General features: G+C 40.4%; 1 protein-coding gene and 4 gene segments (V, D, J or C); all 5 read left to right on the forward strand.

The window, feature by feature from the left end:
- Window positions 1-269: 269 nt before the first annotated feature.
- Window positions 270-789, forward strand: LOC139296304 (T cell receptor alpha variable 19-like). The segment is given in 2 exon segments: window positions 270-315; window positions 404-789. Coding segments are annotated over 2 exon segments (432 nt in total).
- Window positions 790-3,902: 3,113 nt separating this feature from the next.
- On the forward strand, window positions 3,903-4,458 carry LOC139296305 (T cell receptor alpha variable 3-like). The segment is given in 2 exon segments: window positions 3,903-3,957; window positions 4,067-4,458. Coding segments are annotated over 2 exon segments (447 nt in total).
- A 9,310-nt stretch (window positions 4,459-13,768) lies between these two features.
- Window positions 13,769-16,109, forward strand: LOC139296307 (T-cell receptor alpha chain V region RL-5-like). The segment is given in 3 exon segments: window positions 13,769-13,823; window positions 13,933-14,272; window positions 15,654-16,109. Coding segments are annotated over 3 exon segments (768 nt in total).
- Window positions 16,110-17,693: 1,584 nt separating this feature from the next.
- On the forward strand, window positions 17,694-18,213 carry LOC139296308 (T cell receptor alpha variable 14/delta variable 4-like). The segment is given in 2 exon segments: window positions 17,694-17,739; window positions 17,828-18,213. Coding segments are annotated over 2 exon segments (432 nt in total).
- A 3,044-nt stretch (window positions 18,214-21,257) lies between these two features.
- On the forward strand, window positions 21,258-26,315 carry LOC139296309 (uncharacterized). Its single transcript, XM_070918668.1, has 5 exons — window positions 21,258-21,312; window positions 21,396-21,610; window positions 22,297-22,447; window positions 25,517-25,723; window positions 25,833-26,315. Exons 1-5 carry the CDS (start codon window positions 21,258-21,260, stop codon window positions 26,195-26,197), a joined length of 993 nt encoding a protein of 330 aa, XP_070774769.1. The 3' UTR covers window positions 26,198-26,315.
- The last annotated feature ends 1,297 nt before the right edge of the window (window positions 26,316-27,612 follow it).

Genomic DNA, 27,612 nt, shown 5'->3' on the forward strand with positions numbered 1-27,612 from the left:
AGACAGAAGCACTTGACAGGAAGTCCTTTTCCTCCACAGTTTGTGTTCCTATCATTGTTGATAAGATGTGGTGGCAGACCTCATGTTAGATACCTTATATCTCCAACAGAGTCATTGAGACTCATGACAATGATTTCATCACGTTAAATGAGATGTAAATGTTGAGAGTTCCTCCAAAGATGATGAAGAGGAAGGGCCAATGATGTGAAGGCCCAGATCCATCAGAGCATCAATGTTCTTCCTCTCTCTCCTCCCCTCTCACTGCAGACATGAAACACTGGCTGAGAAACATCCTGATTCTGACTCTCTGGCTAGGTAAGTCTTTAAACCTACTGATTGTTCTCCTTTAATCAATCATCTTTATTGATTCATCTCTTCCTCTACATGTTCTCTTCTTCCCCAGAGTGTAAAGGAGAAGACAGAGTGATGCAGCCAAGAGGAGAAGTCATTGCTACTGAGGGAGAGACAGTTACACTTGACTGTACATTTGAGACAAGTGATAAAGTACCCTATTTCTTCTGGTACAAACAGGATGGAAACAACAGCCCCAAATTCATACTGAGCCGCATTAAACTGGATGAAGGGAACACACCAGATGAGTTCAGGGAGAGATTTTCTTCCACACTGGATTCCACCTTAAGATCAGTTCCTCTGAAGATCCAGAAGCTTCAGCTGTCTGACTCTGCTGTGTACTACTGTGCTCTGCAGCCCACAGTGACAGGAAACACCAAAACTGTGTACAAAAACCTTTGGAGCAAAGACAACAGAATACTCCACAACGTCCACTAGAGGGAGTCACACACTGTTCAACTTCAATGGTTTATGATGCAGTCTCGATTCTTTGAAGTGGTGATAAAAAAAATAATAACAATTTAAGATGAAACACAGAATGAGGAAAATAACAATAACTGAATGTAAACTGAATGTAACAGCAAATCCATCTAATAGAGCTGAACTTCAACTCTGTAGGTCAATTATTTTCATGTGGCACTCTCTCACTTATTAATAATTGCCTACTTGTGAAATGATTTTAATACTGCAAACAATACATGAGTAAACTATTCAATAACACAAAAATATGGTAATCATATAAAACAGTGTGTCATTATATTTACTGTTGTGTTTAACTCCACTCTTGACAAACAACTTTCTCCACGAACTGGTTGGCATCACAGACTTCTTTCAGGCGGTGATTTCTTGTGGTGAACCACAGGGTTCAATCCTGGGTCCTCTCATTTTCTATTTACATGTTGCTTGTGTATCTAACTAGTTTTAAACACAATATCAGTGTCCATTGTTTAACTGACAATATGTGATTATAGATTTCATTAAAATCCAGTAATTATGGCAGCAGGCTTATTTCATGTGAAGTGCTGGTGTTACAGACCTTCCTACAATTAAGTGAGTCTAGAACTGAGATCCTTTTATTTCCTTCTAAAGATTTGTCAACGAGGTGAAATCAAATTTCAGGAAACTGTCTGTTGATGTTAAACTTACCGCTCATGGTCTGGGTATAATATTTGATGCTGTGCTTTTTAAACGTCTAGGGATTAGGGAAGCAACATACAGTCGTGATCAGACTGACACAGCCATTTATTATCAGCGAAGGGACAACGAATAGACACATAGAGCTGCAAGCTCTATACTCAACACATTGAACAAAGAAAGAGTCAGAAGATGAGGCGAGGTACAAAAATGTAAGGTTGTTGAGTGGCGCCAAATCATTAAACAAATAAAACAAAACCAAGGTTTCTGACCTCACAACCCCCTACTGACTTACCACAGCTGAAAGAAACAAAGAAAAAGCCTAACTGGCTTCGCAAATCTTACCTGTAACAAAAATATAACACTGGATAGTAACCACCCACAAGACCTTAAAAGTTCTCCCTGAGCAATCAGGATACTTTCTATGAGTAAGGCACGTAAGAACAACAACATTACACACAAAGTGAACTAATGAGCGATCCCCCCAAATCTACTAAACTAGTGCTTCATAAACTAATAAACTAACATCGAGTTATACCCCTAGAAATCCGAGTTAACAGCATAACAAGTTCAACATCACACAAAGGTTGACTGCTCACATTAAATCACAGCCACCACTGGCATGTTCACAATGCTGCTTACATCAGCGCGAGTAGCAAATTGGCAAGACAACTGATTGGCAGCCGGAACTAGTGACGGATCAATGGGAGGGGGGCGCCAAAGAGGGGGAAGAGTCGAAGAGACCATAGGTGGGCGGCCTGGGGGCGTTGACCAGAAGAGGGAAATGCCAAGACAACTCACACTAAACAACAGAACCAGATCACAAAGCAATAACAAACAATCACACATATATGACACAAAGTGAAACCCATGACATGGGATCAAAACAGTTTCTTCACTTTATTCCTTTGCTAAACCTGAACAGGTGATCTTTCCTTTAAGATACCTTTCTGTAACTCCTTTTACAAAGGAATCACACAAAAAACAGACAAAAACACTTCCACCCACCTTCAGCTGCTACAAAATGCTGAAACCAGTCTGTTAACCAGGAGGAAGTGTAACTGAGAGAACTGAAAGTAAAGATGTAAGAGGAGACGGAGAGATTCAGGGAGGAGCTAAGCTGTTACTGAACTATAGAAGAGAGAGGAACTTCCATATTCAGCAGAGTCCAAGACACAAAACAAACTTTACTTTATTCAACATGATGTCAATGCAGTATTGTGTGTTGTCTCTGGTGTTTCTTTCCACTCTAACAGGTATGTTACAATCTGCATTCATAAATAGATTTCAAAGTGTTATGAATGGGATCCAGTTATTAGGACTTAGAGTTATGTCTTCCTTTAGGTGTCAGCTGTGAAGGACTCACTCCAGTCAAGGATGAAGAGTCCAGTTTAGAAGACAGCACTGTTACTCTGTCCTGCAGATACTCCACAGGTTCTGCTGATTATTTCTTTTGGTATCGACAATATCCAGGAAAACCACCAGAGTTTCTCATCTCACATCTGGAATCAGGAAAAATATTAGCAGATCCAGTCTCTAGACTGTCTGTTAATGTGAGTGAGGATAAAACCCAAATGCATCTGCAGATCTCCTCTGCTGCAGTGACAGACTCTGCTCTGTACTACTGTGCTCTGCAGCCCACAGTGACAGGAAACACCAAACCTGTGTACAAAAACCTTTCGAGCAAAAACAACAGAATACTCCACAACATCCACTAGAGGGAGTCACACACTGTTCAACTTCAATGGTTTATGATGCAGTCTACAATCTTTGTAATGACGATAAAACAAAAGAAAATAGAAAAATAAAAAGCCACAATGTGAGAGAGTGTTTGATGCATCATTAACTTTCATGTAGAATAATTCATTCTGGATTTCCAACAACTCACAAAACCACTGAAAACTTATGTATACTACAGATTCAATTAACATTTCATCTCTCTGAAACATTTTTTAAACTCTCTTTTCAACTCTGTATATTTTTGTCAATGTGTGCTGTTTTTCAAGTGATGGATATCTCACTTTGGAACAGAAGTCTAAATACAACATGTTTCCATCACTAGGTAACACCTTGGAAGATGACAGTTAGAGGAGTCTTTCTGTCATCTCTCCCCAGGAATACTGTCTGCAAAAACAGGAGGTTTTATTAGCGGTTGTTGCCACAGTCAGTTTAACATGCTGGATGGGGTCCAACAGGGGTCAGTTGTTGAACCTCTTTTATTTAAGCCTTAAATGCTTTCCTTTGGCTCTCAGCAAACAAGATGCATCACCATGGCTTCACACAGAACTGAAAATAAAGATGTAAGAGGAGACGGAGAGATTCAGGGAGGAGCTAAGCTGTTACTGAACTATAGAAGAGAGAGGAACTTCCATATTCAGCAGAGTTCAAGACACAAAACAAACTTTACTTTATTCAACATGATGTCACTGCAGTTTTATGTGTTTTCTCTGGTGTTTCTTTCCACTCTAACAGGTATGTTAGATCATGCAGCATGAAAAAGTTTAATTCCAATAACATCTGAATGTGAATGATTTTTTGAGTCTTTTACAACATGAAATAACAGAGTTATGTCTTCCTTTAGGTGTCAGCTGTGAAGGACTCACTCCAGTCAAGGATGAAGAGTCCAGTTTAGAAGGCAGCACTGTTACTCTGTCCTACAGATACTCCAAAAGTGCTACAGCCAATGATTATTTCTTCTGGTATCGACAATATCCAGGAAATCCACCAGAGTTCCTCTTGTTCATCTCAGGGACCAACTTTACAAAAACAGCAGGATCTCTGAAATCGGACAGAAGGTTCTTTACTGATCTGACTGAAGAAAAGCATCGAGTGGATCTGCAGATCTCCTCTGCTGAAGTGACAGACTCTGCTGTGTACTACTGTGCTCTGCAGCCCACAGTGACAGGAAACACCAAAACTGTGTACAAAAACCTTTGGAGCAAAGACAACAGAATACTCCACAATGTCCACTAGAGGGAGTCACACACTGTTCAACTTCAATGCTTTATGATGCAGTCTAGAATCACTTTACTCTCAGAGAAAATTGTGATGTAGACCTTCAGAAATGACACTACTCTCATAATAGACACTGAAGATTTAACTTTCTCCCATGTAACCATGGCCACACTCACTGATTTTTTTATCTCAACTCTCTGTTATTGGTTACACGTCCTTAATGAATATCAAAACATCCATTAAAATAATGATAGAATTATGATTAATAATTTGTTACCGACGGCTTCTCACTCAAAGGTCCACTTGGTAGCGTTTCTGAACTTTCAACCAAAACTCATGGCTCAGGGGTCATCAAAGAGAAAGATGAGTGGTTACACATTCAACAACTGTGGGGAACACTATATCATGAAACAGCAAGAACCCTGGACAAGAGACTGAATGAACAGCAGAAACAGACAACATCAGCTGTCTGAGAAACACAGACCAAAATCAATGCGACTGGGAAGGGGTCAAAGTCATCGACCACAAGTCATCCAACGGCTTAACAAAGACCAGTTAAGACATTAAGACAAGATGGCTTCTGATCATCGCTAGGGCTGATATTCAATATATAAAATAGTATACGGTATGAAAATAGAATAAGTATAAAATGTCCTCCATGTTCCCAGAATAAAGACCACATCTTCAGGTCATCTTTCTTCTAGTGTGACCTGCCTTGGTCTCACAATGGTGTGAAGAACTGAACCTGGACATTCAGTCAACATTTCTCTGAGGCAGAGCTGCTCTGGATGCAGAAATAATCTCACTGGCTGAACTGAACTTTGGTGGGCAGAGAATCTCTAAAAAGGTCATTCTCTGGCTCCGCCCACTGACGTTTAACTCAACCAATGAGGTTATTTCTGTCTCCAGAGCACAAATGTTTGAGGAACTAAAAGCACAATCAGCTTGATGTTGAGGAGAAGGGCTGTGCAGCAGAGAGGCTGTTTAGTTTCTTCATTCTACTGCGGTGGAAGAACATTGATCATCTGCTGTCTGTTTGTCTTGAACAACTCCAGAGACATGTTGCTTTACCTCTTTTTACTTTTCTCTCACTTTATAGGTGAGTGTTGGAACAGATATCAAAGTCTCATTTAACCTGCTGTATTAACCAGATATTTGGTCAACATTTCATAACTAGAGGTTTATCTGTGTAAGGTAACAACTTCCATGATAGAAAAAGACATTTGGTGTATTGAATGCATCTCAAACAATCACAGACGAGAGAAAAAGTCAAGAACCTGCATTGAGTCTCTTGATGTTTGAACCTCTTGCAGACTAACTGACATGAATGACTAATTTTGCAGGCCTGTGTTCAATGAACAGCATAAAGCCAGAAAGTACTGAAGAACATGTTGCAGAGGGAAGAAACATCAACCTGACCTGTAAATATGAGGGTGCTATCTACAGTATCCAGTGGTACCGACAATACCAGAGATCCAGACCAGAGTTCCTGCTCTACATCACAGAGGGACGATTGATTCATCCATCAACTGTTTCTGATTTCTCAGCTCACATTAACAAAACAGAGAAACGTGTAGATCTGGAGATCATCTCAGCTAAAGTGACAGACTCTGCTGTGTACTACTGTGCTCTGCAGCCCACAGTGACAGGAAACACCAAAACTGTGTACAAAAACCATTGGAGCAAAGACAACAGAGTACTCCACAACGTCCACTAGAGGGAGTCACACACTGTTCAACTTCAATGGTTTATGATGCAGTCTACAGTCTTTGTAATGACGATAAAACAAAAGAAAATAGAAAAATAAAAAGCCACAATGTGAGAGAGTGTTTGATGCAACATTAACTGTCATGTAGAATAATTAATTCTGGATTTCCAACAACTCACAAAACCACTGAAAACGTATGTATACTACAGATTCAATTAACATTTCATCTCTCTGAAACATTTTTTTAAATCTCTTTTCAACTCTGTATATTTTTGTCAATGTGTGCTGTTTTTCAAGTGATGGATATCTCACTTTGGAACAGAAGTCTAAATACAACATGTTTCCACCACTAGGTAACACCTTGGAAGATGACAGTTAGATGAGTCTTTCTGTCATCTCTCTCCAGGAATACTGTCTGCAAAAACAGGAGGTTTTATTAGCGGTTGTTGCCACAGTCAGTTTAACATGCTGGATGGGGTCCAACAGGGGTCAGTTGTTGAACCTCTTTTATTTAAGCCTTAAATGCTTTCCTTTGGCTCTCAGCAAACACAAGATGCATCACCATGGCTTCACACAGAACTGAAAATAAAGATGTAAGAGCAGACGGAGAGATTCAGGGAGGAGCTAAGCTGTTACTGAACTATAGAAGAGAGAGGAACTTCCATATTCAGCAGAGTTCAAGACACAAAACAAACTTTACTTTACTCAACATAATGTCACTGCAGTTTTATGTGTTTTCTCTGGTGTTTCTTTCCACTCTAACAGGTATGTTGGATCATACAGTATGAAAAAGTTTAATTCCAATAACATCTGAATGTAAATGATTTATTGAGTCTTTTACAACATGAAATAACAGAGTTATGTCTTCCTTTAGGTGTCAGCTGTGAAGGACTCACTCCAGTCAAGGATGAAGAGTCCAGTTTAGAAGACAGCACTGTTACTCTGTCCTACAGATACTCCAAAAGTGCTACAGCTGATGATTATTTCTTCTGGTATCGACAATATCCAGGAAATCCACCAGAGTTTCTCCTATACATCTCAGGGGCTAACTTTACAAGACCAGCAGAGTCTCTGGAATCGGACAGAAGGTTCTTTACTGATCTGACTGAAGAAAAGCATCGAGTGGATCTGCAGATCTCCTCTGCTGCAGTGACAGACTCTGCTCTGTACTACTGTGCTGTGAGGCCCACAGTGACAGCAAACCCACAGTCTCTGTACAAAAACACAAGCTGACACACTGACAAGCTGCTGGAAGCCTTTTCGCCACACTGTTGAATGATGAACCTTTTACCTTCACTAGAGGGCGACATTATCAAGTAGGCGGTGCACTACTTCTGCACTGTGTTCAACCATTCTGTCAATAATAACTGCTGCTGTGAAGAGAACAATTCTCAGACTGAATGTTGAACATCAGCTAGTTTCTCCTGTTGATTTAAACCTTGTTGTAGAGATGGAACATTGGCTGTGGATTATTCTGGCTGCTCTGTTCTTTGGTAAGATAGAAAGCTCAACATCTTTTTATTATTTTCCAAAGATTTATCGAAACTGGAGTTCAGAGCAGAAATCTCTGAACAGTTGAGCTGTTTCTGTCCACAGAGTAACACTGTACAGTTGATATTTTCCACTGTCTTCTCCTCTCAGCCTCATGAACAATGTTAGTCTGATGGCTTCATTTTCTCCACTTTTTCCAGGACTAATAGCTGGAGACAAAATCTCTCCTGTAGGAGATGAAGTCAGTGAAAGAGAAGGAGAATCTGTCACACTCAGATGTGACTATGAGACAACATCAGAGGGCGTTTGGCTTTACTGGTACAGACATCATTCTGACCTTCAGGCACCTCAGTTTATACTCTTGAAAGGAGCAAGATCACAGAGTCATCAGGAACACATTCCTGACAAACGATATGACTCCAAAACATCCAGAACTTCAACTGAACTGACCATAAGAGGCCTAACCCTGGCAGACACAGCTCTCTACTACTGTGCTCTAGAAACACAGTGATACAAAGAGTAGAAGAGGCTGTACAAAAACCTGAACACAGATATCTGACTACTCTTCAAAGAAGAGGGAAGTGGTATTCAAAGCACAGCTTCGTATCAGATGGATTCTGCTAATTCCTGTTTTATCAGAGTCACTGTGGTTACAGCTGCTAATGAAACACTGTGGGAGGATTCACATGAGCAGCAAATCCACATCAATGAGAAACCAACTGGATGAAGCTTCAAACCCAAGACACCATGACAACAAATCAATGGACACTGACTTACTCACTAAATCCTCTTCGTACCATGTGAGTCACGATGGGCTACTTCCATTGGAAGTAAATTTTTCTTTACATAGCACCTTTCCAAACCTAAGTTACTGTCACGTCGCGTCCTGTTCGATAGTCTGTTGTCTTATTGTTCATGTCTTGTTATGTGTTGCACATTTCCTGTTTTATTTTGTAGTACTTACCTCTACTCTCATTTCAGACACTTCATTTCCTGCCCTTGTGTGTTTCCTGCCAGTATGATTACCTGCTGCCTCATTAGTTTCACCTGCCCCTCCTAAGCTACTCACCTGGGTGTATTTAGTCTGTGTTCTCCCCTCCTACTGTGCCAGTTCATCTATGTCCTCTGTGATTAGCCTTTAAGCGTTACTCCTCGTATGTTTTCTGGATTTGGATCTCCTCTGGTTTTGACTACGCCTCTGCCTTATCTGACTGCTCACCTGTGTACCAAACTCTGCCTGTGATAAATAAAGACTGGGTTTTTGCTTTCAACCCTGTGTTGTGCACTTGAGTCCTCCACCTTGTGAACCTGGTCGTTACAAAATGCCTCACAAAAGCCTTATAAAATCATTCAAGCAGAAGATATAGCACAATAAATACCAAAACAGTTAAGAAATCATACATTTAATAAAATAGTTTGCAAAAAGATCTTCAGCTGTGACTTAAAACACCCAACTGAGTTTGCTGACCTGACTCTCAGCAGTAGACCATTTCAGAGCCTGGGACCAGGACTGAGAACGTACAGTCTCCACGTCCTTTCAGTCTTGAAAATAATACCACTAGGAGGCCTTGTTGGGACCTAGCAGAGTTATAGGGCAACAGCAGTACACTGATATACTCTGGAGCAAGATTATTCAGAGCCTTATAGATAAGGAGGACGATCTTGAAATCAGACGCCAGTGTAGTGACATCAGAACCGGGGTGATGTGAGAACAACATGAGATCTTTGTGAGTAATCTTGAGTTTGAGTTTTGGACTAACTGTAACCGGCTGTAAGCTTCTTGGCTTGGGCAGGAATAGAGAGCATTACAGTAGTCTAAGCGGGAGGACACAAAAGTATGGATGAACATTTCCAACTGCTGGAAAGATAACAGTGGGCGAATCTTTGCAATATTTCTCTGAAAGTAACATGACTGAATAACTGACTTGACGTGTTTATCAAATTTCAGCTGGTCAAAAATGACGCCTAGGTTTTTGGCGGAAGATTTTGTGTTTGTAGCCAATGAACCGAGGATGTTATTAGTTTTGCTATGATTTAATTGGAGAACATTTTGAGACATCCAGTTACCAATCTTGGCTGGCACTTGTGGAGAGTAGTGACATTTTAGAGGTCACTGGGACTAACGGATAAGTAGAGTTGTGTATCGTCAGCGTAGCAATGATACAGAACACAACCAAATTGGTGGATCAACTGCCCTAAGGGGAGCATATCTAATGAATATAAAATGGATTCAAGAATTGACCCTTGAGACACCCCACAAGTCAAGGCAACGCAGATGGATGCCTTGTCATCAGTGGATACAAAAAACTTCCAGTTGGATAAGTATGAGGAAAACCAATTTAGTGCGACACCAGATATTCCAACCCATTTTGTCAGCCCATCAATCAGAATAGCATGATCAATAGTGTCAAAGGCCGCAGACAAATCAAAAGGAACTAAAATGGCAATTTCACCTTGGTCTAGCTGCATGAGAACATCACTCGTGACCCTTAGCAGAGCTGTCTTGGTGCTGTGTTTCTGATGAAAGCCTGATTGGTATTTATCAAATATGTCACTTAGTTCCACCAGATCCAGACGTTGTTTGCAGATACATTTTTTCTAGAAGCTCTGATGTGAAAGGTAGCTTGGAAACAGGTCTGTAGTCCGTTGGTACAATTGGATCTCGGTGCAGTTTCTTTAGGAGGGGTTGAACTGCAGCCACTTTAAAGGATTCAGGGACATAGCCCGATGAGAGGGACTGATTCATAATAGCAAGCAGAGATGGTCCAATACTGCTAATGGCTTCTTTAAGTAATCTGGGAGACACAATGTCAAGAGGACACATGGAAGAACGAGTGTGGGACACAGTATCAGTCAAATCCCTGTGGGAGATGGGAGAAAAATGATCCATTAAGATAGGACAGGTGTGACATGGCTCAGTATGGGGGCTAGGTGAGCTGAGGGGCACGATAGATGCTCTTATTCTGCTAATTTTGTCTACAAAAAAAACATTTTCACAATTCTCCATCAAAGGTGAGGACATGCTGGAGGCGGAGTTATTTAAGAGGCGGTCAACAGAGTTAAAGAGAAACCTAGGATTGTGTTTGTGGTGATGAGATTGTTGAATTAAGTTTGTGCATCCTTAAGTTTTTGATTCAGCAAAATCATCAAGTCTTTCATTTTAGTATAGTGAACAAGCAGTAATGTGGATTTCCACCTACGCTCGTCTATAGTCTCTTTTCACAGAGCGAATGTCATCGTTTATCCAAGGAGATGGATTGGTTTTAGAAACTGATTTGGTTTTAAGAGTGGCAGCAGCTTCCAGAGCAGAGGCACATATATCATTAAAATTGTTAACCATGTCATTAGTTTGTGCAGAAGATGACCCACTTTGATCCAGTACAGAAAAAGTAGAAGAAAATGCGGCTATAGACTGACTGTTAATGAGCATCAGACATTTTACAGTACACTTCTGTGTTAAAATGGTTGGATGTAAAATAGTATCAAACATAATACATTTATGGTCAAAGATAAAATCATCCAATTTCAGAGAGCTGAGAGACATACCCAAGGTAAAAACTAGGTCAAGGGTATGGTCACAGTTATGGGTGGGACCCTTGACGTGTTGTAGAAGATTAAAATAATTAGTTACACGAATAAAATCACTTGCTGAGGCATTTGTTGCATCATCTACATGGAAATGAAAATCACCAACCATCACCACTATCATAGTTGACAAAAGTTGACTATATTCTCCTTCCTTCAGCCAGGTTTCAGTTAAGAAAAAGAAATCTAATTTCTGGGACAAACTGAAATTGTTTAATACAAAAGTCTTATGAGAGAGGGACCTCACATTTAGCAGACCAAATTTGCTAGGGGGGGGGGGGGGGTCTTAATGTCTGGAACATTCAGGAGCGGAGTTGCCAATGTGGTCCTCATCCAATTAAATTGGAGGAGATTAAAGATTTGCGTACTGCAGTATAGCGTTTGTGTGGTCTATTATTGATTGTAACTGGGATGATAGAGAGGCTCTCTGGATTGTCCCAATAATTATTTGGGCTGTAGAGGGAGCTGGAGGTGGAAACAGGTGGTCAAGAGGACACTGGGGGTCACTGGGGTAGAGGAGCCATCAGTGACTGGTGTGTAGTCCAGAGCTGTTGTGGAGTGAACTGCAGTCAGTCAGTGACGTGAGGCTGTAGTAACTGCATGCCAGATGTTAGCTGAAAGTGCACTCGTGCCGTGGAAGCAGGGGTGGATACCATCTCTTCTGAAGAATGAAGCTTGTTCCCAAAAGAGATTAAAGTTGTTGATAAAAGATAGATTGTGTGATGGACAGACTGACTGTAGCCATGTGTGGATACTGGGCCGCCTGCTAAGACGACCTACACCTCGACAGAAGGTCTACGTTGTCTAACATGTGGAAATACACCCAAAATAGACACTAAAGCATCAACTAATACAACTCTGAAACTGACAGTAATTTATGTTTCCAGACGTCAAAATTAAAACTGATTTTAACAGCTGAAGCTTTTACCAAGTTTCACAATTAGTTTGTTCAAATATTCATTCTCAGTTTACTTTCAATCTTTCTGATAATAACTATTAAGGAGCCATAGCAGGTTCACAACAATCAGCACCTTTTATATGTCAGGGAACAAAGTGAGTCTGCACCAGCTGTAAAACAGGAAACATGTCACCTGACATTTCAATGATGACAACATACAAGACGTGTTACACCAGGAAAGGAGAGTGGCATAGAAATGTGTTTAGTTTAAAGTTGTCAGTCTGGGAATAACACAGGGCTGTGAATGAGCTCTGTCACTGTGATCAGGCTCCTCCTTCTAATCCACCACCTCAGTGTTGATGAAGACTAAACAGAGACATCACAGCCTTCTTTATACTTGCTGTAGCTCACAGTTACTCAACACTGAACATACTGTTCATCTCAGTGTTGCTGGCTGCTATGTGCCTTGGTATGAACACACCTCTGTTTCTTTATGGATCCAACATTGACATGATTCTTTAACAGCACACTGATACTGTTTGTTGCTGTTTTACAGAATGCAGAGCACAAAAAGACAACGTGCTGCAACCAAAAGGAGATGTGACTGCGACTGAAGGAGAGGCAGTAACACTTGACTGTCAATATAACAGCAGTTCAAAGAATGATTATCTCTTCTGGTACAAACAGGATGGAAAAAACAGCCCCAAATTCATACTGAGCCGCTTTAAACTGGATGAAGGGAACACACCAGATGAGTTCAGGGAGAGATTTTCTTCCACACTGGATTCCACCTTAAGATCAGTTCCTCTGAAGATCCAGAAGCTTCAGCTGTCTGACTCTGCTGTGTACTACTGTGCTCTGCAGCCCACAGTGACAGGAAACACCAAAACTGTGTACAAAAACCTTTGGAGCAAAGACAACAGAATACTCCACAACATCCACTAGAGGGAGTCACACACTGTTCAACTTCAATGGTTTATGATGCAGTCTACAATCTTTGTAATGACGATAAAACAAAATAAAAAATAAAAATAAAAAGCCACAATGTGGGAGAGTGTTTGATGCATCATTAACTTTCATGTAGAATAATTCATTCTGGATTTCCAACAACTCACAAAACCACTGAAAACGTATGTATACTACAGATTCAACTAACATTTCATCTCTCTGAAACATTCTTTTAAATCTCTTTTCAACTCTGTATATTTTTGTCAATGTGTGCTGTTTTTCAAGTGATGGATATCTCACTTTGGAACAGAAGTCTAAATACAACATGTTTCCATCACTAGGTAACACCTTGGAAGATGACAGTTAGAGGAGTCTTTCTGTCATCTCTCCCCAGGAATACTGTCTGCAAAAACAGGAGGTTTTATTAGCGGTTGTTGCCACAGTCAGTTTAACATGCTGGATGGGGTCCAACAGGGGTCAGTTGTTGAACCTCTTTTATTTAAGCCTTAAATGCTTTCCGTTGGCTCTCAGCAAACACAAGATGCATCACCATGGCTTCACACAGAACTGAAAATAAAGATGTAAGAGGAGACGGAGAGATTCAGGGAGGAGCTAAGCTGTTACTGAACTATAGAAGAGAGAGGAACTTCCATATTCAGCAGAGTTCAAGACACAAAACAAACTTTACTTTATTCAACATGATGTCACTGCAGTTTTATGTGTTTTCTCTGGTGTTTCTTTCCACTCTAACAGGTATGTTGGATCATGCAGCATGAAAAAGTTTAATTCCAATAACATCTGAATGTGAATGATTTATTGAGTCTTTTACAACATGAAATAACAGAGTTATGTCTTCCTTTAGGCGTCAGCTGTGAAGGACTCACTCCAGTCAAGGATGAAGAGTCCAGTTTAGAAGGCAGCACTGTTACTCTGTCCTACAGATACTCCAAAAGTGCTACAGCCAATGATTATTTCTTCTGGTATCGACAATATCCAGGAAATCCACCAGAGTTCCTCTTGTTCATCTCAGGGACTAACTTTACAAAAACAGCAGAATCTCTGAAATCGAACAGAAGGTTCTTTACTGATCTGACTGAAGAAAAGCATCGAGTGGATCTGCAGATCTCCTCTGCTGAAGTGACAGACTCTGCTGTGTACTACTGTGCTCTGCAGCCCACAGTGACAGGAAACACCAAAACTGTGTACAAAAACCTTTGGAGCAAAGACAACAGAATACTCCACAATGTCCACTAGAGGGAGTCACACACTGTTCAACTTCAATGGTTTATAATGCAGTCTAGAATCACTTTACTCTCAGAGAAAATTGTGATGTAGACCTTCAGAAATGACACTACTCAATTAATTGACACTGAAGATTTAACTTTCTCCCATGTAACCATGGCAACACTCAGTGATTTTTTTATCTCAACTCTCTGTTATTGGTTACACGTCCTTAATGAATATCAAAACATCCATTAAAATAATGATATAATTATGATTAATAATTTGTTACCGACGGCTTCACACTCAAAGGTCCACTTGGTAGCGTTTCTGAACTTTCAACCAAAGCTCATGGCTCAGGGGTCATCAAAGAGAAAGACGAGTGGTTACACATTCAACAACTGTGGGGAACACTATATCATGAAACAGCAAGAACCCTGGACAAGAGACTGAATGAACAGCAGAAACAGACAACATCAGCTGTCTGAGAAACACAGACCAAAATCAGTCAATGCGACTGGGAAGGGGTCAAAGTCATCGACCACAAGTCATCCAACGGCTTAACAAAGACAAGTTAAGACATTAAGACAAGATGGCTTCTGATCATCGCTAGGGCTGATATTCAATCTATAAAATAGTATAAGGCATCAAAATAGAATAAGTATAAAATGTCCTCCATGTTCACAGAATGAAGACCACATCTTCAGGTCATCTTTCTTCTAGTGTGACCTGCCTTGGTCTCACAATGGTGTGAAGAACTGAACCTGGACATTCAGTCAACATTTCTCTGAGGCAGAGCTGCTTTGGATGCAGAAATAATCTCACTGGCTGAACTGAACTTTGGTGGGCAGAGAATCTCTAAAAAGGTCATTCTCTGGCCCCGCCCACTGACGTTTAACTCAACCAATGAGGTTATTTCTGTCTCCAGAGCACAAATGTTTGAGGAACTAAAAGCACAATCAGCTTGATGTTGAGGAGAAGGGCTGTGCAGCAGAGAGACTGTTTAGTTTCTTCATTCTACTGCGGTGGAAGAACATTGATCATCTGCTGTCTGTTTGTCTTGAACAACTCCAGAGACATGTTGCTTTTCCTCTTTTTACTTTTCTCTCACTTTATAGGTGAGTGTTGGAACAGATATCAAAGTCTCATTTAACCTGCTGTATTAACCAGATATTTGGTCAACATTTCATAACTACAGGTTTATCTGTGTAAGGTAACAACTTCCATGATAGAAAAAGACATTTGGTGTATTGAATGCATCTCAAACAATCACAGATGAGAGAAAAAGTCAAGAACCTGCGTTGAGTCACTTGATGTTTGAACCTCTTGCAGACTAACTGACATGAATGACTCATTTTGCAGCCTTGGTTCAATGAAAAGCATAAAGCCAGAAAGGACTGAAGAACATGTTGCAGAGGGAAGAAACATCAACCTGACCTGTAAATATGAGGGTGCTATCTACAATATCCAGTGGTACCAACAAAACCAGAGATCCAGACCAGAGTTCCTGCTCTACATCACAGAGGGACGATTGATTCATCCATCAACTGTTTCTGATTTCTCAGCTCACATTAACAAAACAGAGAAACGTGTAGATCTGGAGATCATCTCAGCTAAAGTGACAGACTCTGCTGTGTACTACTGTGCTCTGCAGCCCACAGTGACAGGAAACACCAAAACTGTGTACAAAAACCTTTGGAGCAAAGACAACAGAGTACTCCACAACGTCCACTAGAGGGAGTCACACACTGTTCAACTTCAATGGTTTATGATGCAGTCTACAATCTTTGTAATGACGATAAAACAAAAGAAAATAGAAAAATAAAAAGCCACAATGTGGGAGAGTGTTTGATGCATCATTAACTTTCATGTAGAATAATTCATTCTGGATTTCCAACAACTCACAAAACCACTGAAAACGTATGTATACTACAGATTCAATTAACATTTCATCTCTCTGAAACATTTTTTTAAATCTCTTTTCAACTCTGTATATTTTTGTCAATGTGTGCTGTTTTTCAAGTGATGGATATCTCACTTTGGAACAGAAGTCTAAATACAACATGTTTCCATCACTAGGTAACACCTTGGAAGATGACAGTTAGATGAATCTTTCTGTCATCTCTCCCCAGGAATACTGTCTGCAAAAACAGGAGGTTTTGTTAGCGGTTGTTGCCACAGTCAGTTTAACATCCTGGATGGGGTCCAACAGGGGTCAGTTGTTGAACCTCTTTTATTTAAGCCTTAAATGCTTTCCTTTGGCTCTCAGCAAACACAAGATGCATCACCATGGCTTCACACAGAACTGAAAATAAAGATGTAAGAGGAGACGGAGAGATTCAGGGAGGAGCTAAGCTGTTACTGAACTATAGAAGAGAGAGGAACTTCCATATTCAGCAGAGTTCAAGACACAAAACAAACTTTACTTTATTCAACATGATGTCACTGCAGTTTTATGTGTTTTCTATGGTGTTTCTGTCCACTCTAACAGGTATGTTCGATCCTGCAGCATGAAAAAGTTTAATTCCAATAACATCTGAATGTGAATGATTTATTGAGTCTTTTACAACATGAAATAACAGAGTTATGTCTTCCTTTAGGTGTCAGCTGTGAAGGACTCACTCCAGTCAAGGATGAAGAGTCCAGTTTAGAAGACAGCACTGTTACTCTGTCCTACAGATACTCCAAAAAAGCAACTGGTAGTGATCAGTTTTACTGGTATCGACAATATCCAGGAAAACCGCCAGAGTTCCTCATCTCTCACTCGGGAACCGGAACAATTTTGAATGATCCAAACTCTGGACTGTCTGTTAATGTGAGTGAGGATAAAACCCAAATGCATCTGCAGATCTCCTCTGCTGCAGTGACAGACTCTGCTCTGTACTACTGTGCTGTGAGGCCCACAGTGACAGCAAACCCACAGTCTCTGTACAAAAACCTGACAGCTCCTCACTGAAGATTTACACACTTCAGCTCCTCCTCTTACTGAACAACAGCACCATCATGTGGACACTGACAACATGATTTACTGAAAGAATGTAACGTTACTTCTTTTTAAATGGATCAATTCAGTTTCATCGACATTAAAAAGATGTAATCCAGTTCCTTGTTTGTGTGATTCTTAACTCTCTTTAGACAGAAGCACTTGACAGGAAGTCCTTTTCCTCCACAGTTTGTGTTCCTGTCATTGTTGATAAGATGTGGTGGCAGACCTCATGTTAGATACCTTATATCTCCAACAGAGTCATTGAGACTCATGACAATGATTTCATCACGTTAAATGAGATGTAAATGTTGAGAGTTCCTCCACAGATGATGAAGAGGAAGGGCCAATGATGTGAAGGCCCAGATCCATCAGAGCATCAATGTTCTTCCTCTCTCTCCTCCCCTCTCACTGCAGACATGAAACACTGGCTGAGAAACATCCTGATTCTGACTCTCTGGCGAGGTAAGTCTTTAAACCTACTGATTGTTCTCCTTTAATCAATCATCTTCATTGATTCATCTATTCCTCTACATGTTCTCTTCTTCCCCAGAGTGTAAAGGAGAAGACAGAGTGATGCAGCCAACAGGAGATGTCATTGCAACTGAAGGAGAGACAGTTACACTTGACTGTACATTTGAGACAAGTGACCAAAGTCCAATTTTGTTCTGGTACAAACAAGATGGAAACAACAGCCCCAAATTCATGCTGAGTCGCTTTAAACTGGATGAAGGGAACACACCAGATGAGTTCAGGGAGAGATTTTCTTCCACACTGGATTCAAACTCAAGATCAGCTCCTCTGAAGATCCAGAAGCTTCAGCTGTCTGACTCTGCTGTGTACTACTGTGCTCTGCGGCCCACAGTGACAGGAAACACCAAAACTGTGTACAAAAACCTTTGGAGCAAAGACAACCGATTACTCCACAACGTCCACTAGAGGCAGTCACACACTGTTCAACTTCAATGGTTTTTGATGCGGTCTACAATCTTTGTAATGACGATAAAACAAAAGAAAATGAAGCAGTAAATAAAAAACAAAGAGGGAAAGTGTTGTTTCATCTGACATAAATTCTGGAGATAATGAGGTGCTGTTTGTTATTTATTTGAACAATACCTCATCATAACAGAGTAACAGCAAATCCTCTGACATCTAACAAAACTCAAATTCGGCTTTGAAGGTCAAATATGTTTGCAAGGCATTCTAACGATTTTAACAATGTGGACATATATAACAACATATATGAGTTAACTATTCAATATATAGTAATCATATGTAATGCTGTTATTTTATTTGCTGTTATAATTAACTCCAGTATTGACAAATCACATAGTTTGGAGTATCTCCATAAACTGGTTGGTATCACAGACTTCTTATGGTGTACCACAGGGTTCAAACCTGGGTCCTCTCAATTTCTATTTAAATGTTGCCATCAAATCATATTATTATTTATATAATTTCCATTATTTTGATTTCAAAATGTGATCACAGATTCCATTCAAATCCAGTCATTATGGCAGCTGGTATATAATCCAGAGTCCAGAACTGAGATCCTTTAATTATCCTTTTTAATTATGGGCCCTATTTTCAAGTGTTGGTGTCTAAATGAGAAATAGTTACCAAAGGTTTTGGTCCAGTGAATCACCTCAACCAGCAGCTGTGAATGGGCTGCAGTGGCTGCAGCGTAATCCTTGTCAGTCTCTGACAACATTATGGAAAGGATCCCTACAAAGAGTAAGATCCTTTTTGTTTAACCAGAAACAGAAGTCTCGCTCAAGGAGAAGGCCCACTGTGAAATCGCGAAAAGTGTGTTATTGCGGAAATACCTACTACATACTATTGACAAACGCAGTATGCTGTATGCAGTTCATACATTTCATAGTAGTATGCAGTATGAAACTGTCAAATCGATGCATTTTGCAGTATGCCCGGCCAGGCTTAGATGGTTTCCGGTTTTGGAAAGCAGAAGTAATAATCATGCAGGTATTATGCCCCTGCCTTACGATAGTTGGAACCCACTTTTAAACGAGACCTTGTAGATCTAATAGTGAAGATTCAGTAACTGGGTTGTCTGTTTGTTCAGAAACAGATTTTGTTGGACTGGTGAAATAAGTGAAAGTTTACCTAATGTTAATGGCAGCGCTTTGCATTGTGGGAGTGCACAGTATGCGAGATAGACTGGTCCGAAGCACACTGGAGATATTTTTCCGAATCAGTATAACATTCGGGTGTTTTTAACATGCTACATTTTGGCCAAATCAGTACATACTGCTAGTATAGTAGGCGGCTTCGAAGTCAGCCAGTGTTTCTGGTTAAACAAAAAGGTCTATCTCTGTAAGGATCCTTTCCATAATCTACTGGACCAATTCCAAAACTTTTTGTGACAATTACTCTTTTAGAAACCAGAGTGTGTTGAAATAGGGCCCAGGTTAAAAAATACTGGAATTTCTCTTTAAGCTTACCGCTCATAGTCTGAGTATAATAGTTGACATTGACGTTTTCTTCAACTTGCTTTAGTTTTACAGTTATTTACCACGAAGAAGAAGTAGGAAAACAAAGCACGGCCACGAAGTAGAGGACCCCTCACCCCCCTCAGTCTGTTGAGTTGTTGGGCTGCTCTGCTCAGGACGGCTCTTTACTGCTACTCAGGTTGTTCAGTGTCTCACAGAAAGAGCTTTTTCTGTTGTGAAGGAAAGTAGGTAGGAGGTCGTTTCTTTATGGACAGATGGCTTTACATGTTGCTAAAGTTATCGTTAACTTCTGCTAACTGTAGCTGCCGTTCGCTAGTTCAGAATCAGAATCAGAAATACTTTATTGATCCCCGGGGGGAAATTGTACAGTACCGGTACTCCCATTCAAGAGTAGAAAGTAGCATAATTTAGAGCTAAAAGTACGTACAAAATATAAAAATAAGAAATGGAAAATAGAAATATACACATTTACAGTACTTAAGTGAAAAATAAAAGTAAAAAAATATATACAATAACAATGTATATGTATGTGTGTATATATATATATATATCCTCTTAGCCATAGATATATATATCTATATTTATGCTCTCAGTTAGCTGACTCTAACCATCTGACTCTCGGAGCCCGGGACTGAAAACCTCCTCCTCTCGGCGGTCCAAAACTCCTGTGCTGGCGGTGTAAACACCAACACTCCCCTGGTGCTCAGAGCTAACTGAGCTAACGGCGGCTACAGTTAGCAGCACTTAGCAGTTACTTTCTAAAGCTTTCTGTCCATCAGGAAACTTCGTAAATCACAGAGAGTTGAGGCAGCCGGAGGACATCAGAGGGAAAACCAGAACACATTTTCTCCATAAAATGAGTTTTACCAAAATCAGTGAATAAAGTTGTGTGTTTTTGTACAGTAATCAGTGAGGCCCAGTCCCCAGAAACACTCAGTCCAGCAGCATCTATCGTTTTTCCAACCTACTTCTTGTCTCATTTGTGGTCTGATAAACAGGAAGTTCATCACATTCAGTCCCCATGTCTCTACTTTCCAAGCTAAATTACTGTTGCTGTCCTGCAGTCAGCCACAGCGGCTCAGTATGAAGCGGTGCGCTGTGTTCAGGGCTCAGAGGCGTCTCCCTGGTCCTTGTGGGCTGCAGGGAGCGGGCCAATCAGAAGAAAGGGGGCTTTTAGGGAGGCGGGCCTTGAAGAGACAGGAGCCCAGACGGCTTGTGTCAGACAGAGGGTAATAAGTAATTCATATGGTTGTCATGTGTAAGTGAATAGTAGTATATCATCTAATTAAAGATTTAACTCCTTCTGTCTTGTTCTGCTTCTTACCTGATGGAAATGATGTAACTTAGTGAATAACACCACCACAGCAGAGACAAACACACTATTTGTCAGAGGTGTGAGAGGAAGGAGAGAGGGATTAAGGGAGGAGCAAAACTGTGACTCAAGTACAGAAAAGACAAACCATCACAGTGTTGTTTCATACAAAAAACAGACAGATTCTCTTCATCTTTAAGATGCTGTCAGTGAACTTCAGTCTGTTTGTGACTTTCTTTCTGGTCACAATAAGAGGTAGGTGAGAGAATTAACATTAAAAGAGATTCATTGATAAAAACGTTCAGATCGTAAAGTTACAGAGTTATGTCTTCCTTTAGGTGTCAGCTGTGAAGGACTCACTCCAGTCAAGGATGAAGAGTCCAGTTTAGAAGACAGCACTGTTACTCTGTCCTACAGATACTCCAAAAGTGCTGCAGCTAATGATTATTTCTTCTGGTATCGACAATATCCAGGAAAACCACCAGAGTTCCTCATCTCTCACTCAGGAACAGGAACAATATTCAATGATCCAAACTCTGGACTGTCTGTTAATGTGAGTGAGGATAAAACCCAAATGCATGGTTTATGATACAGTCGAGACTATTTGAAGTGGTGATAAAAACAGCAAAATCTAAAAATAAAAAGCCACAATGTGGGAGAGTGTTTGATGCATGATTAATTTGCATGTAGAATAATTAATTCTGGATTTCCAATAACTCACAAAACCACTGAAAACGTATGTACAGCCGTGGCGAATTAATTTTAATTTAACTATTAATTTTCACAAAGTCTGCTGCCTCAGTTTTTATGATAGCAATTTGCATATACTCCAGAATGTTATGAAGAGTGATCAGATGAATTGCAATGAATTGCAAAGTCCCTCTTTGCCATGAAAATGAACTTAATCCCACAAAAAACATTTACACTGCATTTCAGCCCTGCCACAAAAGAACCAGCTGACATCATGTTAGTGATTCTCTCGTTAACACAGGTGAGAGTGTTGACGAGGACGAGGCTGGAGATCACTCTGTCATGCTGACGGAGTTAGAATAACAGACTGGAAGCTTTAAAAGGAGGGTGGTGTTTGAAATCATTGTTCTTCCTATATTAACCATGGTTACCTGCAAGGAAACATGTTCAGTAATCATTGCTTTGCACAAAAAGGGCTTCACAGACTGTATATAGGATATTGCTGCGAGTAAGACTGCATCTAAATCAACCATTTATCGGATCATCAAGAACTTCAAGGAGAGAGGTTCAATTGTTGTGAAGAAGGCTTCAGGGCGCCCAAGAAAGTCCAGCAAGCGCCAGGACCGTCTCCTAAAGTTGATCCAGCTGCGGGATCGGGGCACCACCATTGCAGAGCTTGCTCAGGAATGGCAGCAGGCAGGTGTGAATGCATCTGCACACACAGTGAAGCGAAGACTTCTGGAGGATGAACTGGTGCCAGGACCTTAATCCCATTGAGAACTTGTGGTCAATCCTCAAGAGGCGGGTGGACAAACAAAAACCCACGAATTCTGACAAACTCCAAGCATTGATTATGCCAGAATGGGCTGCCATCAGTCAGGGTGTGGCACAGAAGTTGATTGACAGCATGCCAGGGCGAATTGCAACATTGTCTACAAACATTGACTCTTTGCATAAACTCAATGTAATTGTCAATAAAAGGCTTGTAATTATACTTCTCTATATATCTCCATATATTTTTTTAAATCTCTTTTCAACTATGTATATTTTTGTCAATATCTCACTTTGGAACAGAACTCTAAATATAATATGTTGCACCTTCATCATCAGGTGAGGGAGAGCCCGGTGTGCTCCCACGGCTTCTGCGTTGATAATGAAATCCTGCACTCTGTGACAATGACTAATGAGGAGGAGTCAAATACCCTATGGTGACGTGGTACAGCTGCCAGCACGTTGTACGGGTTGCGTTTACACCTACGTAAGACCCAAATACAAATGTGTTTAGTGTAAAGTTGTCAGTCTGGGAATAACACAGGGCTGTGAATGAGCTCTGTCACTGTGATCAGGCTCCTCCTTCTAATCCACCACCTCAGTGTTGATGAAGACTAAACAGAGAAATCACAGCCTTCTTTATACTTGCTGTAGCTCACAGTTACTCAACACTGAACATATGACGCCTCTGTTCATCTCAGTGTTGCTGGCTGCTATGTGCCTTGGTATAAACACACCTCTGTTTCTTTATGGATCCAACATTGACATGATTCTTTAACAGCACACTGATACTGTTTGTTGCCGTTTTACAGAATGCAGAGCACAAAAAGACAACGTGCTGCAACCAAAAGGAGATGTGACTGCTACTGAAGGAGAGGCAGTAACACTTGACTGTCAATATAACAGCAGTTCAACGAATGATTATCTCTTCTGGTACAAACAGGATGGAAACAACAGCCCCAAATTCATACTGAGCCGCCTTAAACTGGATGAAGGGAACACACCAGATGAGTTCAGGGAGAGATTTTCTTCCACACTGGATTTGAACTCAAGATCAGTTCCTCTGAAGATCCAGAAGCTTCAGCTGTCTGACTCTGCTGTGTACTACTGTGCTCTGCAGCCCACAGTGACAGGAAACACCAAAACTGTGCACAAAAACCTTTGGAGCAAAGACAACAGAATACTCCACAACGTCCACTAGAGGGAGTCACACACTGTTCAACTTCAATGGTTTATAATGCAGTCTAGATTCTTTGAAGTGGTGATAAAAAAAAGAAGAAGAATTTAAGATGAAACACAAAATGAGGAAAATAACAATAACTGAATGTAAACTGAATGTAACAACAAATCCATCTAATAGAGCTGAACTTCAACTCTGTAGGTCAATTATTTTCGTGAGGCACTCTCTCACTTATTAATAATTGCCAAATTGTGAAAGGTTTTTAACACTGCAAACAATATGAGTAAACTATTCAATAACACAAAAATGTGGTAATCATATAAAACAGTGTGTCATTATATTTACTGTTGTGTTTAACTCCACTATTGACAAACAACTTTCTCCATGAACTGGTTGGCATCACAGACTTCTTTCAGGCAGTGATTTCTTGTGGTGAACCACAGGGTTCAATCCTGGGTCCTCTCATTTTCTATTTACATGTTGCTTGTGAATCTAACTAGTTTTAAACACAATATCAGTGTCCATTGTTTAACTGACAATATGTGATTACAGATTTCATTAAAATCCAGTAATTATGGCAGCAGGCTTATTTCATGTGAAGTGCTGGTGTTACAGACCTTCCTACAATTAAGTGAGTCTAGAACTGAGATCATTTTATTTCCTGCTAAAAATTGGTCAACCAGGTGAAATCAAATTTCAGGAAACTGTCTGTTGATGTTTAACTTACCGCTCATGGTCTGGTTATAATATTTGATGCTGAGCTTTTCTTTCATTATATGCTGACTTAAATTGTACTGGGATGTTCCAACCTTGTAAACGTCTAGGGATTAGGGAAGCAACATACAGTCGTGATCAGACTGACAAAGCCATTTATTATCAGCGAAGGGACAACAAATAGATACATAGAGCTACAAGCTCTATACTCAACACATTGAACAAAGAAAGAGTCAGAAGATAAGGCGAGGTAAAAAAAAATGTAAGGTTGTTGAGTGGCGCAAAATCATTAAACAAATAAAACAAAACCAAGGTTTCTGACCTCACAACCCCCTACTGACTTACCACAGCTGACAGAAACAAAAAAAAAGCCTAACTGGCTTCGCTAATCTTACCTGTAACAAAAATAAAACACTGGATAGTAACCACCCACAAGACCTTAAAATTTCTCCCTGAGCAATCAGGATACTTTCTATGAGTAAGGCACGAAATAACAACATTACACACAAAGTGAACTAATGAGCGATCCCCCCAAATCTACGAAACTAGTGCATCATAAACTAATAAACTAACATCGAGTTATACCCCTAGAAATCCGAGTTAACAGCATCACAAGTTCAACATCACACAAAGGTTGACTGCTCACATTAAATAACAGCCACCACTGGCATGTTCACAATGCTGCTTGCATCAGCGTGAATAGCAAATTAGCAAGACAACTGATTGGCAGCCGGAACTGGTGACGGATCAATGGGGGGGAGCCGCCGAAGAGGGGGAAGAGTCGAAGCGACCATAGGTGGGCGGCCTGGGGGCGTTGACCAGAAGAGGGAAATTCCGAGACAACCCGCCCTGAACAACAGAACCAGATCACAAAGCAGTAACAAACAATCACACATATATGACACAAAGTGAAACCCATGACATGGGATCAAAACAGTTTCTTCACTTTATTCCTTTGCTAAACCTGAACAGGTGATCTTTCCTTTAAATCATCTCAGCTACCTTTCTGTAACTCCTTTTATAAAAGAATCACCAAAAAACAGACAAAAACACTTCCACCCACCTTCAGCTGCTACAAAATGCTGAAACCAGTCTGTTAACCAGGAGGAAGTGTAACTGAGAGAACTGAAAGTAAAGATGTAAGAGGAGACGGAGAGATTCAGGGAGGAGCTAAGCTGTTACTGAACTATAGAAGAGAGAGGAACTTCCATATTCAGCAGAGTCCAAGACACAAAACAAACTTTACTTTATTCAACATGATGTCACTGCAGTATTGTGTGTTGTCTCTGGTGTTTCTTTCCACTCTAACAGGTATGTTAGATCATGCAGCATGAAAAAATTTCATTCCAATAACATCTGAATGTGAATGATTTATTGAGTCATTTACAACATGAAATAACAGAGTTATGTCTTCCTTTAGGTGTCAGCTGTGAAGGACTCACTCCAGTCAAGGATGAAGAGTCCAGTTTAGAAGACAGCACTGTTACTCTGTACTACAGATACTCCAAGACCATAACTGGTAGCGACAATTTCTTCTGGTATCGACAATATCCAAGAAAACCACCAGAATTTCTCTTGTACATCTCAGGGACTAACTTTACAAGACCAGCAGAGTCTCTGGAATCAGACACGAAGTTCTCTACTAAACTGTCTGGAGAAAAACATCTGGATCTGCAGATCTCCTCTGCTGCAGTGACAGACTCTGCTCTGTACTACTGTGCTGTGAGGCCCACAGTGACAGCAAACCCACAGTCTCTGTACAAAAACCTGACAGCTCCTCACTGAAGATTTACACACTTCAGCTCCTCCTCTTACTGAACAACAGCGCCATCATGTGGACACTGACAACATGATTTACTGAAAGAATGTAATGTTACTTCTTCTTTTTAAATGGATCAATTCAGTTTCATCGACATTAAAAAGATGTAATCCAGTTCCTTGTTTGTGTGATTCTTAACTCTCTTTAGACAGAAGCACTTGACAGGAAGTCCTTTTCCTCCACAGTTTGTGTTCCTATCATTGTTGATAAGATGTGGTGGCAGACCTCATGTTAGATACCTTATATCTCCAACAGAGTCATTGAGACTCATGACAATGATTTCATCACGTTAAATGAGATGTAAATGTTGAGAGTTCCTCCACAGATGATGAAGAGGAAGGGCCAATGATGTGAAGGCCCAGATCCATCAGAGCATCAATGTTCTTCCTCTCTCTCCTCCCCTCTCACTGCAGACATGAAACACTGGCTGAGAAACATCCTGATTCTGACTCTCTGGCGAGGTAAGTCTTTAAACCTACTGATTGTTCTCCTTTAATCAATCATCTTTATTGATTCATCTCTTCCTCTACATGTTCTCTTCTTCCCCAGAGTGTAAAGGAGAAGACAGAGTGATGCAGCCAACAGGAGATGTCATTGCAACTGAAGGAGAGACAGTTACACTTGAATGTACATTTGAGACAAGTGACCAATTCCCCTATTTGTTCTGGTACAAACAAGAAGTAAATGATTTCCCACAGTTTATGCTGCGACGGTACTCTTCAAAAACAGGTAACTCTGAAGAGGAAAAGAGAACTGATGCTAAAATCAACGGGACATCAGTTCCTCTGAAGATCCAGAAGCTTCAGCTGTCTGACTCTGCTGTGTACTACTGTGCTCTGCGGCCCACAGTGACAGGAAACACCAAAACTGTGTACAAAAACCTTTGGAGCAAAGACAACAGAATACTCCACAACGTCCACTAGAGGGAGTCACACACTGTTCAACTTCAATGGTTTATGATACAGTCTAGATTATTTGTAGTGGTGATAAAAACAAAAGTAAATGAAGAATAGGTAGAAACAGTATAGCAAATTCTCAAATGTATAACTTCTCGTATGGTATATATTCTCCACGGCCTCACTGTAACTAAACTCATTTTTACAAGGTCCAGTTTCTGCATTATTTTCCGACACATTATTTCACTGGGGGCGACAACCTAAACACTTTGCAGAGATCACATGGATCCTATATCAGGCTCAACATGTAAATGTGAACATTTTCATTTGATGGAAAACAGGAACTATCTGAACAAAGAATAAATGAACATTACAAACATGACCATACATTCAGTGCCTGCAATACCCATCTGCTTAGTTTTGCATCTCCGACAGAATTATAAATATACTCAACAACCACCCACTTTTTGTAGCCATGTGTGTGT

The sequence above is a fragment of the Enoplosus armatus genome, chromosome 14 (genome assembly GCF_043641665.1).
Source record: "Enoplosus armatus isolate fEnoArm2 chromosome 14, fEnoArm2.hap1, whole genome shotgun sequence".
Taxonomy (NCBI): domain Eukaryota; kingdom Metazoa; phylum Chordata; class Actinopteri; order Centrarchiformes; family Enoplosidae; genus Enoplosus; species Enoplosus armatus.